Raw genomic sequence first — 17,015 nt, forward strand, 5'->3', positions numbered from 1 at the left:
TGATAAAAAAGAATGAGTTTGAAAACAATAATAACATGGTCAGTTTTGAATTTAGAATTATGCAAAAGCGATCACAGGTAGATTTACAAATCATCTATGCATTTACCAGAATTGTCAGACTGTGTCACCAAATCATGAACTATGTCCAAATATAGACCCCCCCCCCCCCCCCCCCAGTTAATAGATCAATGTTTTACTGCATGTGGTAAGCAGAAATTACTTTCTTGTGAGAAGTTTTCTATTTATTATTCAGCCCTCTTCTTATACAATGTGCACATGAAAACTCAGTGAAGATATTACAATAGAATACATACACATTACAATAAAGTGCTTCGATTCAAAAATAATGACAAATTTAATTCAAACAGCGCATTTTACAAAAATACATGGGTCCAAAGTTTGCACTGAGTTGTGGAACCACAAGCTCCCCCAGTTTGACATCTTGAGCAAAATAAAAAGTGTTCCTAAACAGTTGTGCAATGAGTGATAAATCTACAATCTGAATTTTCCGTCCAAGCTCCTCTTCTGCTATCTGAATTGCTTGTTCCACCACACACTCGTTCTGAAATTGTGAAAGAGTACAAGTAGAATAAACAACCTCCCCTCCTTGCTTTGTTGCCTGGATTCCTGCCCTAGGACAAAAGAAGAATAATATTGGCACGTTAACTTCCCTGAAATATTTCAGTGATTGGCAACACAAAGTATGCAGACAGCCTGTTTGATATCCAGTATCATGCTACAGCAATGTTTAAAGTGAAGGCACAATGTCATAATAAGAGTTGAGACTGGCGGCAATGTGAATTCTGGAGCTAGAACTTTTAAAAGTGAACAACCCTTGTTCCACCCACCAAAATTTAAATTTAAAATCTTTGAGGGTGAAGACCACCCCCCCTTTATCTCATCACATTGATTTATCTTATAATACTACATGTTTTGTAATCCTAAAAATGTTGCATTTGCCTCAAATATTTCGATTAGTTTTGATTTAATAGCCATACACTATCACTAAAGGGAAGTAACAAACTCACTGACTCATATACATAGTCTACTGGCATTTAAGACACTCATATTAATGATGCTAAAACAAACAAAATAGCCTGTACTTGAATTCAAAAATGGGTGTTTTAATTACCAACTTTATTTTGATTCAGGTAAAAATTATGATATGTCACATGTCTAAGTAAATACTGTATAAATTTCCCTACTGCATGTTTAGTATACAACATACTCTTTTAATAGAGGGGTGGTGAATAACTGAGCAATATCACTTACAACAGAAGTTGCATCTGCAAGATTGGCAACATTTCCCGTTCTTTAGCCCTGTGTTTTGCAAAAATATTATTTTCATCCTCTAGTAGTGAATGTCTGTCTGTTGTGCATGGAACATCCACAAGTACCTATGCAAATATCAGAAGACCAAGACTGTAACAATCAGGATATTAAGAAATAGCAGGCAACACGTTTGGGTAAGTCAAAAATTACATTTTCATTATCACATCTTAGTATTCTGCATAAAAAAACTGAAATATTGAATATAACGGAAAAAACAAATATTTGTATTTTAAAACACAAGTAATTAATATGTGTAATTGCAAAAATACAGGCCTTGGAACTTTTTCTTTAGCAAAACATGGTGATTATTAGTGTATTTCCTCTATTTCAAGGTGATGACCAGTATACCCAGGTGTATTAAGCACAAGTTAAGCCTGAAACAGGTACAGGTTGGGCATCCCTAATCTGAAATGCCTGGGATCGGAAGTATTTCGGATATTTTTAGATTCTGGAATATTTGCATCTTCCTAAAACACCCACCCTCTGTTACTTCAGTCTGTGCACTTTAAACCACCAGGGTTTCAGGGAGAAAGCAAAAAAAACTAAGCAAAATACTTCACACTGTGAGGAAACAACAAAAAATAGCTGATATCAATTCAGGATCTCAGCAGCACAAGTTAACTGATGCTTAATGATTAATTTTTTACATTGTAATGAGATGTAGCTACAGTAGAGACAGATACACATGCAGACACTGCAGCATCTTGGCACCAGCATTTGAGAAGTGCTTCTGTCTACTACAATAGCTTTCTGTCATTTTGACTATTGCATCACTATATCTCACAGCAACAGCAAATAAGAGTTTATATAAGCATTGTGGACTATGGATATACTGCATGTTAAAACGCTGCAGCTATATTCTGGAATGACATGTTTGCATTTCCAATTAGATGGTAATGTTAACTTTCGTTAGTCATTCATTTAGATGTGCAGTCAGAATGTGGATGCTGTGCAGCCTCGTCTGTCCTTTTACTGGTGTCATTAGGCACATTTGCTGATTCCGGTGTTTTGAATAATTAACTCTGTATCTTCTGTGGCTCTTCATTATCAAGTCTTTTAATGGAAGTACTTTTCACCTCCTTTTGATGGGGTGTAACACACTGTTTACTTTGAATGCATATTTTACCATTCATATTTTTTTCAAACATAGCTGCCAAGTCTTTCAGCTTACATCCACTTCAGCACTATTGTTGTAAACGAACAACAGCGGTTTCTGGTTCAGATTTTGGGGCATTTCATATTACGGATGCTCAACCTGTACCATTAAATACAATCGGGAATTAAACTAAAACACTTCTCTCATATGGATGTTGTTTGCTCTATTAACTAGAATGACACAGTGACATAAGTAGACATGTTTCTTGGGGTAACAAAATACATTTTTTAACCCATTCATTATTTATGCAAACTTGCTCAAGTCTTTTCATGTTATGAAGTTAAGCCAACAGGCACATGGTGGAACTTGTTTATAAACAGTACAGCCACAAACTCCCAAAAGAGGAATATCAATGTGTTTTTGGACCATAGGATAACATTCTTACAAGTACAGGGAGAATATACTAATTCAAAAAACAGACACTAAGCCCAAATCCAAATCTATGACTCAGGAACTACAGAACAAAAATTCTAGCCTGTTAAAGGGATTGCATATTTTCCCCATGTCTGCATGGATTTTGTCTAGTTACCCCTGTCTTTCTTTACCATTTCACACATATGTGTTAAGTTGACTGGCAGCTGTACTTTGGCCCAATGTGAGTGAATGTTTCTATGTATAAATTAGATTAGATTAGATAAACTTTATTAATCTATGTGCCCTGTGGTGGTAAAAAACTCCACGTCTGGGGATGGTTTCTGCCTAAAGGTCAGCGCAGTCTGCATAGGCTCTAAATCTCTAACACACTGTAATTGAATTAAAGGAATATAACACCCAAAAATTACAATTTCATAGGCTACTTACCCCATGTATTTTGCAGTGATAGACAAGAAAAAAGTTTAATCTCATGTTTTCATGTCCCCTTGGGATTGCCTTTCTGAGCTGAAGATGCGTCTCTCTCCCTTATTGTTTGGTCAAGAGTCCTGTCTTGAATTCAAAATGACAATTCCAAGGGGACATGCATTTTCTATTTACGATGATTTTTCCAGAAGTATCTATTTAACAATTATTTTAGCAAAAAATGAATGTGTTTTGCATGCTTTGAGTATACAACTAGATAACTGACATATGGGTTATGTGACATGAGTAATGTGAGATTTTTTTCTTTTTGCCAGGACGAGTTTCACATCGCTTGCTATTGTTCAGCATTCGTCATCAATGGCTTGTATTATATCGTAAACATTTTGGTGTCCACTCTGCATAAACAGGAGATTGGATTTTTTTTCTTAGCCATGACTACAAACTGAATGAGGTAATATACAAAAAATATATAATTTTTGAATAGAGTATTTCTTAAATCAAGTTACGCAAATGAATAAATAAAACTTTTACAAAACAAACAATTCTAGAGCCCACATTCTGGCATAGTTGTTTCTCCTTTGATCCGAGCCTTTATCTCCAATTTTGGAGTTTATTTGTTCTTTCCCCAGATTCCTTCCACATCTCAAAGACATGATGCTTAGTTTAGTTGAATCTAAAATAACTTTGTAAGAGTGTGGAATCACATTTAGAGCAAGTTCCTTACATCTAATGTTGCCAAAATATGTGCTGACACCCTGTGACCCTATACTAGAAAATATAGGTTTAGAAAACAAAATGGACTAATTAAAAGAAAATATTGAGCATACCAATTCAGCCTTAATGCCTTCTCCAAAACACTGAAATTCAAACAAAACAGATACAACGGTAAACTTACCCTATCAAACGTTCTGCTTTCCAGATCACCCCACTTCCTACCATCAAATGAGGTGATTCTAATGTTCTCCTTGATGTAATGTTCCCTAGGTAAGTAGCTTTGCAACACTCTTTTGAGCCGATCGGTGCGAGACACAGAAGAATCATTCACTGCAAGCTTCCCTGATGTAAAGTGTTGCATGAAATTGTCAAGATTTGTTGCAATGATTCCAAATATTATACATCATTTAATTAAATGTAACTAAATGCAGAAATTTAGGTTAGAACATCAATGATTAAAGTAGGATAGTTTTATGAAACTCTAAATTGACAGTTTCTGATTATATACTTTTTGTACATACTGTATATTTATTTTTAAAAGGCATACAGGTTTAATTCTTTATAGATGGGTTTTTAACACAAACATTATTTTTAGAAATCAGCATGTGTGTAAATAAAAGCATAGAAATTAAAAAGGCCTCTCAAGATCTTCAGAAACACTTATAGTTGAATATTAAAAATGATTAAATGATTCACTTATTTTTTGTATTTAGACATTGATTGTTTGCTGCTTAAACAATAATCCTTCAGATTGGTCACTACAAAACCCACTTCATGACCACTTATTTTTTATTACAATTATAAACTGCATTCCTGTCTAACAGTTTACTTTTTAATGATAAGTGAAAGTATGCATTAAAAATAACTGCTAAATAATTGTGTTTAACTTAAGAAAAAACAGGGAACAGTACATTAGACACTTGAAATGGGCATTTTGATAAGTTTTTCTCAGACCTTGCCTAGCTTCCATGCAAATCACACAGCAAAAACAATCAAAACCATAAGACAGTTTCACAGGATACACATTACGTCTAAGAATGAAAACTATAATTTCTCATTTCTTGCCAAAGCAAACAAATAATCATATATACAAAGTCAAACACTGTGTAAACATCAAGAAGCATTTTCCTACATTTAATTTACAATTAACACTACTGACTTCTAGTATTTGTAGAATTTCTAGAGATTTAAAAATAAATAAACACAAAATAACAGCAAGAAACATAAAACCTCCTACAATATACTCACAGCATGCCTGGGTCTGAAGAAGAGCCAGAGTCTTTCCACCAGGTGCTGCACATAGATCAAGAACGACATTTCCTGGCCTCACGTCAAGAGCCAAAACTGGAAGAACTGAAGCTGCATCCAATAAATAATATTCAAGAATCCCAAAACTGTCTTGCCTAATTTGATTAAGAATGAAACTACTGAAAAATAGTCATAATAAAAGCATTCTGTAAAAAAAAAACTACAAATTTTTAAATTATGCAAATTTGGACAAAACAGAACATGATATATTAAGAGAAAATATCTCTTGACTACAAAATTAATTTATTCATAAATATTTGTCTTATTGTGTAACAAACATCTTACCTGGCAGGCTTAAATCGAGAAATGTCACCTTTAGGAAATGTAAAACACTTAATGTTGGGACTTATGCCAAAGGATAACATAACTGCTTCCATTTCTGATGCTGAATTCACACTTTCAGACATTCCAGCTGCCTGTGTAGGATGCACATTTGATACTTGATTATCCCTATTGTTTGTATCCAGGGTCTTCATAACACCTTCATATATAAAATCACTAGCTCCTTGTAGGTCTGTAGTTCCCAAAGAAAAATTATTAACGAGGGCTCCATACTTCTGCTCAGAGAGCAAGCTAGCTCGAATTATAGGCCAACTCTCTCCAAACTGTGTACTATAATTTACATCAAAATTCTGTAGCGCTCGCTTTGAAGAGGAGATTTTAGGGAGAGTTGCTGCCTAAAGAAAATAAAAGAAATAACTATTTAAGCATAACCCTATATTAACTTGATTCTTTACCATTTAATAGACAACATAATTTTACTTGATTATAGCTATATCACATACAGAATGTAGTACTAGGGTGTTGTACCGTGTTAGCCATTATGAATGTAGAGAAAAGCCAAGCAAAATGACACCTTTTATTGGCTAACTAAAAAGATTACAATATGCAAGCTTTCAAGGCAACTCAGGCCCCTTCTTCAGGCAAGATGTCATCTTGACATCTTGCCTGAAGAAGGGGCCTGAGTTGCCTTGAAAGCTTGCATATTGTAATCTTTTTAGTTAGCCAATAAAAGGTGTCATTTTGCTTGGCTTTTCTCTACTCACATACAGAATGAAAGGCATAAACAAAACATCAGCCACAAGCCTTAACATATGGTTTCATCTCTTTATGAAATATCACAAATTTGTTCCAAGACAACAAAAACTATCCTTAGAAATACTATAAAAGTGAAAAGTAAGTGTAATTTACAAATAAACGTTAATTTTAGATAACTAACATCTAACAGATGTATTAATGTAAACTAAATCAAACAAAACTAAACAATTAGCTTGATGTCTTCAATTACAGATCTTCATTTTGTTACTGAAGCACATTAAATCAAACACTGATTGTCTGGAAAGTGTGTTCAAATGTTTCTACTTAACTTAAGGCAGAAATGTATTTCAAGGTTAACCTTTAGAATGACTTATGACAAATAATTTTGACCTTTGTATTGTCTATTGTATGGCTTTTAAGTTCTGGTATGTGAATGTTGCAGGGTTTACTTGCTTTTATTATAAAAAAACATCTAGTGAGCATGATGAAGGTTTGATCAGCTGCCTCACTGGAGTTTGAATCCCCATATAATGGTCATGTGTGAACTGTGTTCATTCTCTTTGCACATTTCTCCCATATATTAAAAGACATGCATGTTAAGGTAACTGGCAGCTTTAAGGTGACCCAAAATTAGAATTTCAGCAGGTGTGCACTATGCTGAACTGCTAGCATCAGTGACTTCCTTGCACCCAGTACTGCCAAGGTAGGCTCTATCCAACCACAACCCTGTAACTTAACTAAAAGGGTGCAGAAAATGGAATGGTAAAAGAAACAATCCATGCATTCTTTGAAATCCTACTCATCAAGCTACAGAGAAGACACAGCAACACTGGCACTGCTGCATGCAACAGATTTGGAAGGAAGTACTGGAACAGCTAAAGCAGAGGGTTCCTGAAACCAGCCCAGGGTACAACATGCATTTCCCACAAAAAGAGGGACTGCTGATGTTCTTAACAAGGTTGTCCTAGAACCCTGACCATTCAGAAGTATGACTGGCTACCTAGACTTGTGATATTCCCAGGGGCTTCTGGGAAGTATGTCTTCTGAGGGGAAAAAAACTATGGTATTGACTTACAACTTACTACGGAAATACCATGTTTCTGGGATTTATTGCACTTGCATATTGTCACGGTTCAGTCCACCTCCTCGTGAAAATGGATCCAGGTTCATTTGGAGCAATGCCTGAAAGCATTTTCATCTTCTTTCCAGGAGGGGACTAGCAGCATTAGTGAAAGGACACAAAATGAGCCATTTACCATAAAGCAGTAGCCTCTCCCAGTAGGGGTAATGGCGCACTGTTAATTTCAGTTAGGTGATTTTTTTCTTATTATAAAACAAATGGTCCAGAAAAGAGAGACAGTTTACTTCCAGTTAACTGAAAGGAAACAATTCCACTGTGAAAGGACCCAGTCATACTACGTATGATGAAGAGCCTACTCTGATAACTGGGCTGTTATCAGAGGGGCCCTCGATGTTAGAAAACCCTTTTGAAAATTACTAATAAATGGGAAGGACTGAAAGAATGTTATACAGTATATGACATTTAATTTATTACTTCTTGTACAAACTGACTAAAAACATCCTCATGGCAGGAATGAAAAACCTGTTCAAGAGCTTATATTCTGGTTGTTGGAACTCTTCCAAAGAGTCACAATATGAAAGCTTAGGTTAGGGTTACAGAGCAGTTTTTGACAGGTTGAATGGTGGAGGCCACATTTGAAGAGATGAAAAAAAAATGCTTACCTTGCTGAAAAGAAAGTGATAATTATCTTACCACCTCCTTATTTTTGAACTATTATGTGATCAGGCAAAAATGGGCAGATTTTTAAAAATGTATTGTACTCTTGTTCTTCTTTGTTTTCTTTAATATATATATAATTGTTACATTTTTGGAGAATAAACGACTCCCAGTTTGTCAGCCTCTGTCGCCTGTATCTTTCTGCCCTGTCCAAGTCACACTTAACAAATGACCTCTTCTCAGAAAAATATTGTTGAATATTATGCACTGTTAAGATAATGGAACAGATTTCTCCTTACACCAATTACAGTGTATCTGAATCACAAACATGATACATACAATACAGTACAGTACACAGTACTACAAAAGTGATGGCCTGCTGAATCACAAATGTGACACAGTACTGCCAGTTACTCCAAGTTACAATATGCTGTCTTTCAAAAATGTATGAAATCAAAATTAAAAATGAACACAAAATGATTGCCACTAAAGATGAAAAAATATTTTGCAAACATCATGCAGCATGCACTCTTACCAGCAATACACACTATACGCTTAAAACATTAATGGTCTCAAGACCATTGAGACCATTGTGCATTTAAAAAAGTAATTAAGACCTTTGAATTGCACTAAATGATGGGAGCTAAAATTATTCAAAAAAGGAAGAAACAGGTACAAATCTTGAGTTATAAAAGCTAGGATCGCAAAAAGCTTTTTTTAATTTTTTTAAAATAAACTCATTGATAAACTACTAATGGTGGAGGTGGGGTACAGTTATAGAGTACAAGCATTTGTTTTTACTGAATGCACATTTCAATAAAATTATCACTTTGGAAACTGGTAATTTTTAGTGTTGCTAGATGGATTATATTCCCAGTTAGGCTAAATTTACGCAGTTAATAAAATAACATGCACAGACATAATAATAATAATTCATTACATTTATATAGCGCTTTTCTCAGTACTCAAAGCGCTATCCAAACAGGGAGGAACCGGGAAGCGAACCCACAATCTTCCACAGTTTCCTTACTGCAAAGCAGCATATCCCTGAACCGGTCCAGGGGTCCAAACACTGCAGGGTGCACATGAATATTAAACCAGCTCAGTTGTGTTAGCCGAACGCACGGTCAGTAATAAGGATTTTTGGGTATCCTGAAAGATCAGTTTTTCAGTATAAGCCAGAAGCTTCTGTAAGGCAGGACACCTGTTTTTTGAGTTAATACTCTATTTCTACTGTATTTAGACCTGGTGTTAGGTTTTGGGCTACCTTGGTTGGCTACAACATTAAACAGACATAATGATGATGCTCATTCATTTACACCTTTAGCATTTGTGATTGGAAACTGAATGCAGAACGTGTATAAGGCTATGATCTTTTCTGCAGTGGCCAGCGGTTCAAGAAAAGCATGCTAATGATCCCAATGCAAATTACTGTTGTATAAATTATATAACATGAGCTATCTGCTCAGTATAATAAAGCTGTTAAACTGTGTTTGTTGTCCTGAACTTATAAATAAGCACTGGAATTGGGTGAATTAAAACCTTGGAATAATCTAGACTAGGTCTGAACAGGAATTTGGGGGGGGGGGGGGGGGGGGGGGGGGGGGGGGGGATGTTGGAGTGGAATCATAGACTGGCGATCCATTTCCGATAACATGGACTTGTTCTACAAATGCCTCTGCTGTTTTTGGCTCTCTCTAAAGGCGGTTTCACACTCATAGTCTGTTTGCTTTGTCCCATACCTGCAGATGATTTGCTGCTTTGTTTCAATGTCCAGTTAGTTGGTTGCGCTTCACACTGCAAACTTTCAGTGAACTTAACAGATCAATGAACATCCCATAAGCACATTTTAGACTTCTTTCAAACATCAAACATCATGGAGGATTGACAACATTAGTGTTTGCGCACCTCTACATTTTCCATAACTATTCAGTTTATTTACCCAACACAGCTCTATCAACAAAATACCTATTATCAAACAACTAGAATATACTTTAAAATTATGTACTACTGCGCCTGGTATGAAAAAGACATGTTTCAAATAGATGAGTGTACAAAAGAGACAAGCTCCCCTAAGGGTAAACAGTTTTGATGATGAGTGTATTTACTCTCCAGTTTCCACCAACTTAACCTCAATTTAGTTTATCTCAAATCACATATCTACTCTCTTAATTATTGTAAATATCTAGTTAAAATGTAAATTTTGGAATGCATCATTAAAATTTACATCATATGTCAAAGTTCGCGTGTGCGTGATGTAAGATTTAGGGAGATTTGGTCGTTGGTTAACAGGGCACTATTATTCGTTTTTTGCCACGTCTGTATAAGTTGAGACCGACCATATCAAAAGTGAATATACGCCTGTTTGTTTTATATATAAACATAGTTAACTGCTGTCCAGTTTGACGTGTAAGAAGCTGTTAGTTCGAATTAGGTGCCACAGTTGCACGGGTTGAGCAAGTAATCGTGCGAGTTTTAATGCGAACTGTTTCACAATTGTACCCATGTGTGTATTTGAATTTTTTACCTTTTTAATGTATTTAGTGCTCCATTTTAAACCTCGGCTCATTATGCTGGGTCCACAGGTTGTCGGTCCCGTTATGTCCACACCAAACTAACGAGATGTAAAAACTCCTAAAAGGTTAAAAACACAACAATCGCTAAAATGCTTAAGGCGAGTACGGTCGACAGAGGCTGCCGAATAATACGGCACAAACCGGGCTCACCAAGTCACCCGCACTGGGCCATTCTGCAGTCGCAACCCTCCTGAAAGGCGGAGAAGGATCAGCGTATCCAGCAAAGCCACGGGAACAACGTGCGAGCTCGTACAGGCATTCAAAGTCTCCTACAACTGTGATGATGTAAAGATGACTATTATCTACAAACAAAATTCTATCTCCAAGTGAAAACATAACACATCACAATGCATGCTCGCTCTGTAGCAGTAAATAACATTCACGTCTTCCTCAACCTCCTTCAATTATATATGTTTAGCGCTCTTCACTGACTCCATGAATCGAGTAAGCAATATTAATGTTGCACCCCGGCGATGTCAATCTTTATAAACATTTCATACCCATTTCTTTTTAACCCTGTATCGTCGGGGAACGAGTGCAGTAAAACACCTGATATTCTTCCATAACACTCTCGTGTCGCTGAGCAGCGCCATACTGGAACACTAAATAACAAATCCGTGAGGAAACGCTAATCTGAGCCTCCGTTCCGGCGAGTCAAGTCGTACACGGCTCGAGTGTTTAAGATTTGTAGAAACATCGCTTTAATTTTGTATTTCTTTTTTATACATTTAATTCTGTAATTCTTATTTTATACATTTTCCAGTTTGGTTGATAAACACGCCACAAGTTAAGCTAGTAAATCCCCATCTGCTATGTCTCTAAAACAGTTTCTTAGATCGGGTTTGGATCGCGAATTACCAGTGTATTTAATGTGAATGATTCGCGTATGTTTTGCGAACTCTGTTAGGGTGGGTTGTTTCAACATTTCTCCACACTTGGGACCCAAATCTTTCGATTGTCTCGAAAACACCAAGAAGAGCAAGATTGGGTCACGAGAAATAAAGTTTAAGAAACCCCGCTGCAAAGCACGGGAAAACTGTCAAGCTATTACGCACTTTTAAATAACAGTTAATTTCCCACTAGAATTAATGTAACAGCTCATGATAGTATGGTTTAATATTTGTGAGAATAATTCAGTGGCACTGAATATACACTGGACCACCAGCTCCGTGCCATACACAATATACAAAATTCATAAGTTTTTAAAGACATGTCCAAACCACCCACCAACCCTTCTCACAATACGTGCGGTTTTAGAAATCTTCTACTAGGCATTTATACATTCAGCCATTTTCTAGACACTAGCACTACAGTTTCGGTTAAAAGGATTGTTTTATAGCATAGATTTCAAGTTGAATGATCCACATTACGTTTAAAACGCTCTTCGTTCAAAGATATTGTTAGCATGTATGATTAAACCATACAGTATATTGCACTCATAGTCTGAATGATGGTAGGCACTGTTTTGTAAATTATACAGTACTAGCTAACATAGCTGAAATACCCAGCGTTGCCCGGGAGGAAAATAAAGTGTTTTTTTTTTTTTAATTGAGAAAAATAATAAACACAACTTTAAAAATAAATTAACAGAAAATGATGACTCACTAATGTGCTTGTCTTGCGGTCTTGTATGTATGTTATCATCCAGTTGATGCTCGGAACCGGCCAACTCTATTTAATTTCAAAAGCAACAGGGGCACGGTGGTGCTCAAAAATGAATGCTGGCAGTCACCTTCTGTTCGCCCTCTGGTGGTCGTTCCGAGTGTCAACTGGATGATAACATGCATACAAGACCCCAAGATCACCCCCCACCCTACACCCAGAAGGGGGTGAGTTAGGGTTGATTTCACCCTACAGTATTTTTAGTCGACCAATGAGAAACATGTGGACCAAGTTTAATGAAACTCGCTCCAGCTGTTCGGAAGTGATGCTGGAACATTCTCTCTCTCTAATATTATATATATATATATATATATATTTGAGAGATTTTGCAATGGTTAATATATTAGTAACTGCTAATTTGTATATTTTTATGGCCACAAAACTTTTGTATAGTGCCTATTGATTAAAATTGTATACTGTAACCTACCAACACCAGGCCTGTCATACATCGCAATAGACCTTAATGTCAGTATGGTACTAGTCTCATTGCAACAGACAGCCTGTGAAATGACAGAACAAACTATTTAAAATATTAGTCTATTATCTGAAAGTGCTAAACATTAGCATTCAGTAAAGTTTATAAATTAACAAATCAAGTAAATATGGAAAGAGACATGTTCACATTTCAAAATATTTTATTCACAAGACACATAACAGCTTTGAAAATGGCTAACAGAAGGACTCCTCCACAAGACAGCAGCTTCACCAATTGGATTTCATTTTATTACGTTTTCCATGCATGGTTTTTGGTACAGCAACTGAATTCTCAAGCAACACCACTCCTTTCTTTACTTTAATGTGCTGAAGAGTTTCTGTGCAACCTTAAAGTAAATAAATAACAGAAAAAAGGGTAAATTGGATACAAATTTCTTCATTGCTTTAAATCATAATTTTACATTAGCACATTACTTACTGTAAACTAAATAACAAAGTAACAAAATAATGAGGCTCTCTAAATCTTAATGGTTCTTGCATGTAGTATATGTTTCCTTAACTCTTTCATCTCTGTATTTGCTTAATAATATTTCCACCACTGAGTGCATTTGAAACTGCAAAACACTCTTGATCCCTTTCCTTGACTTTGAAGCAAAAACTGAACATTTAAAAACTACTACTCTAAAGCAGCAGGTTCCAGAATATATAATTGACAATCAAATATATCTGCATGAATCCTGAATAAAATACATTTTAAAATTACAAAAGCATCAAGGTTTGCTCCCAATTACTTTCCTACTCACATCAGTAATCAAAACAAATACACATTTTATACACAAATACACATTTTATACAGTATTACAAATATACCCTAGGCATTCAAAAGTTTTTAACTCACCCAGTACCATTAAACTGACTTAACAATACAGCCAAGACCTTACTAATGTTGGAGACAGCTTTTACTGCTTGAAATGTCTGGCTTATAGTTGTGATGGCAAAGCTCCACTTTAACAACAAGAACAGATTTCTTATATAGTCCTGCCCAAAAGAGATATCCCCCTTCCAGGAAGGTTGTGCATACAATGGGTGTCAAAAAATGGGGAAATACAATACACAAAAAAAGAACATGCGTAGTCCTCTTCATAGAGTTAGATGCCATAGAGTTATTTCTGCCACATCAGAAACACAACAGTACAGATTCTTTGGTCTTGCACAGAGCTCCTCACTAAGAGCTGGCACAAAGTGCTGTGACAACCCTCAAGGGAAAATTTCAAGCAGCCATTACCCTAGTGCTCTGAAGATACACTGATAGATCATCCTTAATTATTTTTAAATTTGTCATCTGCAAACAGTGAAAAAAAGGCTAAAACAAGCAAAATGATCACAGACATCTGAAAGTGGATTTCTAAGGGCTTCCAAATTTTTGCCCATTTTAACCATTTCTTTTTAATTTTCCAGTTTTACCAATATACATATATATTTATTTTGAACCGTTGCCTCCAAGTTCTGCATCTCAGAGTTGTCATTTCACTGCTGCCAAAGGACACTGATATTTGGCATGTTCTGTTAAATGAAGAAGCAAACCGAAGACCTATATAGTGTTAGCTTCTCAAAGTACAGACGCTGATGTACTTCTCCTCTCAAAACAGTAGAGGAGGCCATTGCATAAACCTGGAGTTTCTTGGCAATCTGTTGCATTGAATAACCAGAATTTCACAAAACAACAATAGCTTGAAAAAATTCCAAAGAAATTTGGTTGTTAGGGAAATTTGAACCCAGAATCAAACTTTATGAACACCAGTACCTTGCCACCCAACGGATGACCACTTATCTTTTGAACAAAACAACAAGCTCCTGCTATGCCAACACAATTACATGTGTTTCACGAATAACCAATTGGCACTTAAACAAGATTATTTAAGAATGAGGTTAGAGAATTTACCATTAGGACACTATGAGACGTCAAGCAAAATGACACCTTTTATTGGCTAACTAAAAAGATTACAATATGCAAGCTTTCGAGGCAGCTCAGGCCCCTTCTTCAGGCTGACTCAAAAGCTTGCATATTGTAATCTTTTTAGTTAGCCAATAAAAGGTGTCATTTTGCTTGACTTCTCATTGCATCCATAATGGCTAATATGGTACAACATCCTAGTACTACATGAGGACACTACAAATAATGGCTGCTGAAAATGAACCTTTACAGTTGTACATGAATAATAAATTATAAATCAGTCACTTCAAGCATTAATAACCATTTACAACATTAGTAATGCCTTTCTATGTTTTAATTTCAATTTAGAATCTTATTTTGATAAAAAAAAAACACCAGTTTCTACCAAAAACATTTCCACAGGATTACAAATATTTGAACACTTGCATACAAACACATTACACAGTATACTTACACAGTGGTCCCTGGCATGGATAAAATCAAAAAGCTCCTCTGTGCATTCTTCAGCAGTCTGTGACCTGGAGTTTACTCGTGTCTCACACAGGTCAAACTTTTCACGAGTATGTACACAATGCTCCGTTTGTTCACATTTTTCTCTGATTAAGGTAATTGGGTCCTAACAAGCAAGACAAGAATGAAAAATCTCTCAACATACAAAATACAAATAATAATAAAGTGAGGGATGTGTATCATTTATGTAGCTTTGAGAGTTTAAACCTGCAGAAGCTATCCTTAAAGTTCCTACTGGTTTACTTGCAAGCTACAAATATTTGTGTTATTACCATTTGTGCTATCCCTTTGAGTATGGGAGGCTTGCATGTGTCTGACCTTTCAACACTATGATGATGATCAAGTTCCAGATTTTATTAAACACTGCTTTGTTAACTATAAACTAAAATTTGTATTAATCTTTTTATATGTCTGATTTTATGTTTTACATTAAAAGCTACTAATAGTTTTGGAGGTTACCAAAATGTTGTATTGGGGGTTATTACACATGTCAAAATAATACATTTTTAACATGAAATAAGCATATTTCTCTTAAGCTGTAGAGGTAAAATTATCAATGTATGTGCTACGCAACCATATTTTTGAGACAGAAGGGAAATAATGCTATAATTAATGATGTATGTTCTTAAACTGGGCCTGGCCTAGTACACATTTGGCTTAGAGAAAAAGTGTAATGTGTCTATCTACCATTAAGGAATGTCCCTAATCTGGTATCCTGAGGTAGTTCGTCCTGTGGTGGGTGCGCCAATGCCTTATATCAGTGCTCCCAACCTCCTCCTTCTGGCAATGCACCATGAACCAAGTACAGTTGGTTATTGAGGTAAAAAGAAATATTCGCTCCAAGTTTCACAGAATATGCAGAAAAATGGTTGAAAAGCCAAGTCTAAACAAACTAAAATACAATACTCTAAATGTTATTAGTGGCAGAACTAGAAATACTTTGGAACTTGCACTTCATATTATTAAAACCTCTTGCAGATCCAGTTCTTGACAGGCGGTATAGCAAGCCTCTTCCAAAAGAAAAAAAAATAGTTCCATTAAGTTAGTTGTTAACTTGTAATACTTACTACTAGCTCCTCCTCCTCCTCTTCTTCTTCAGCCTGAGAAAATAAACATCCTTATAGGATTACATTAATTTCGGCTTATCAGCTCTAATACTGCAGCAATTATAGCAAACGACGGTAGGTTTTCCCTTTATCTCAGGATTCGTGCACTTGAGACATTTCATTAGAATCCACGTATTGAAACGATACTAAATGCACACACAAAACAAACAAACCTGCTGAATAAAGGCAGTTTTCGACAGGTAAGCATTTCCATCATGTATTGTACATCCTACTTGGACACGAGTTAACCATTTTTTAAATTAGAAATAGTGATGCTTATTTTTCATTGAACAAAAACGATATTCATTCTAATACAGCCATTATTATAACACTCATCTCCACGAGAATTCATTCACTCGCCGGCAAAATGCATTAGGCCTATGCCTGTGTACATATTTTGCCACCCATTTTCATAACTCTGACTTTGAACTTGTCTCCTTATACTCATTTTGGTATGATTTTTTTTATTCCCATATACCTCTTCGGGCTCTCCATTGGTAATCATTTTGTCTTCCTTCATTTTGATGTTAGAAAAGTGACAGCCTAATCCCTAGCACGGCTTATAACACAAGTGACACAGCCGACACGACTTCTGTAAGACCTTCAATGCACCAAACGGAAATGACGTATTTCTCATGCGCGCCAACCAACAAAGGGAACCGACGTCATTGACGAGGATTTTACGCGT

General features: G+C 35.9%; 2 protein-coding genes across 2 annotated transcripts; both read right to left on the reverse strand.

Annotated features, from left to right (window-relative positions):
- Positions 1–336: 336 nt before the first annotated feature.
- Positions 337–11,317, reverse strand: nsun4 (NOP2/Sun RNA methyltransferase 4). The gene is made up of 6 exons (XM_028811477.2): positions 11,161–11,317; positions 5,594–5,985; positions 5,249–5,403; positions 4,182–4,342; positions 1,273–1,397; positions 337–632 (listed from the first exon to the last, which is right to left on the reverse strand). Exons 1-6 carry the CDS (start codon positions 11,251–11,253, stop codon positions 356–358), a joined length of 1,203 nt encoding a protein of 400 aa, XP_028667310.1. The 5' UTR covers positions 11,254–11,317; the 3' UTR covers positions 337–355.
- Positions 11,318–12,939: 1,622 nt separating this feature from the next.
- Positions 12,940–16,969, reverse strand: LOC114659175 (cytochrome b-c1 complex subunit 6, mitochondrial). The gene is made up of 4 exons (XM_028811478.2): positions 16,806–16,969; positions 16,289–16,321; positions 15,166–15,327; positions 12,940–13,143 (listed from the first exon to the last, which is right to left on the reverse strand). The coding sequence occupies exons 1-4, from the start codon at positions 16,845–16,847 to the stop codon at positions 13,111–13,113; spliced, it is 270 nt and encodes an 89-aa protein (XP_028667311.1). The 5' UTR covers positions 16,848–16,969; the 3' UTR covers positions 12,940–13,110.
- Between the last annotated feature and the right edge of the window lie 46 nt (positions 16,970–17,015).

This window comes from Erpetoichthys calabaricus, chromosome 10 (genome assembly GCF_900747795.2).
Source record: "Erpetoichthys calabaricus chromosome 10, fErpCal1.3, whole genome shotgun sequence".
Taxonomy (NCBI): Eukaryota; Metazoa; Chordata; class Cladistia; order Polypteriformes; family Polypteridae; genus Erpetoichthys; species Erpetoichthys calabaricus.

Bases quoted from the DNA above. Each gene is read 5' to 3' on its own strand.
- nsun4 (XM_028811477.2), bottom strand. From the start codon at position 11,253: ATGGCGCTGCTCAGCGACACGAGAGTGTTATGGAAGAATATCAGGTGT. The intron at 4,343-5,248 runs GTGAGTATATTG...ACTTTACATCAG, and splicing joins TCTTCAGACCCAGGCATGCT to GGAAGCTTGCAGTGAATGAT. The intron at 1,398-4,181 runs GTAAGTTTACCG...ATATTTGCATAG, and splicing joins AAAGCAGAACGTTTGATAGG to GTACTTGTGGATGTTCCATG.
- LOC114659175 (XM_028811478.2), bottom strand. From the start codon at position 16,847: ATGAAGGAAGACAAAATGATTACCAATGGAGAGCCCGAAGAG. The intron at 16,322-16,805 runs GTATATGGGAAT...TTATTTTCTCAG, and splicing joins CCAATGGAGAGCCCGAAGAG to GCTGAAGAAGAAGAGGAGGA. The intron at 15,328-16,288 runs GTAAGTATTACA...CTTGCTTGTTAG, and splicing joins AGGAGGAGGAGGAGCTAGTA to GACCCAATTACCTTAATCAG.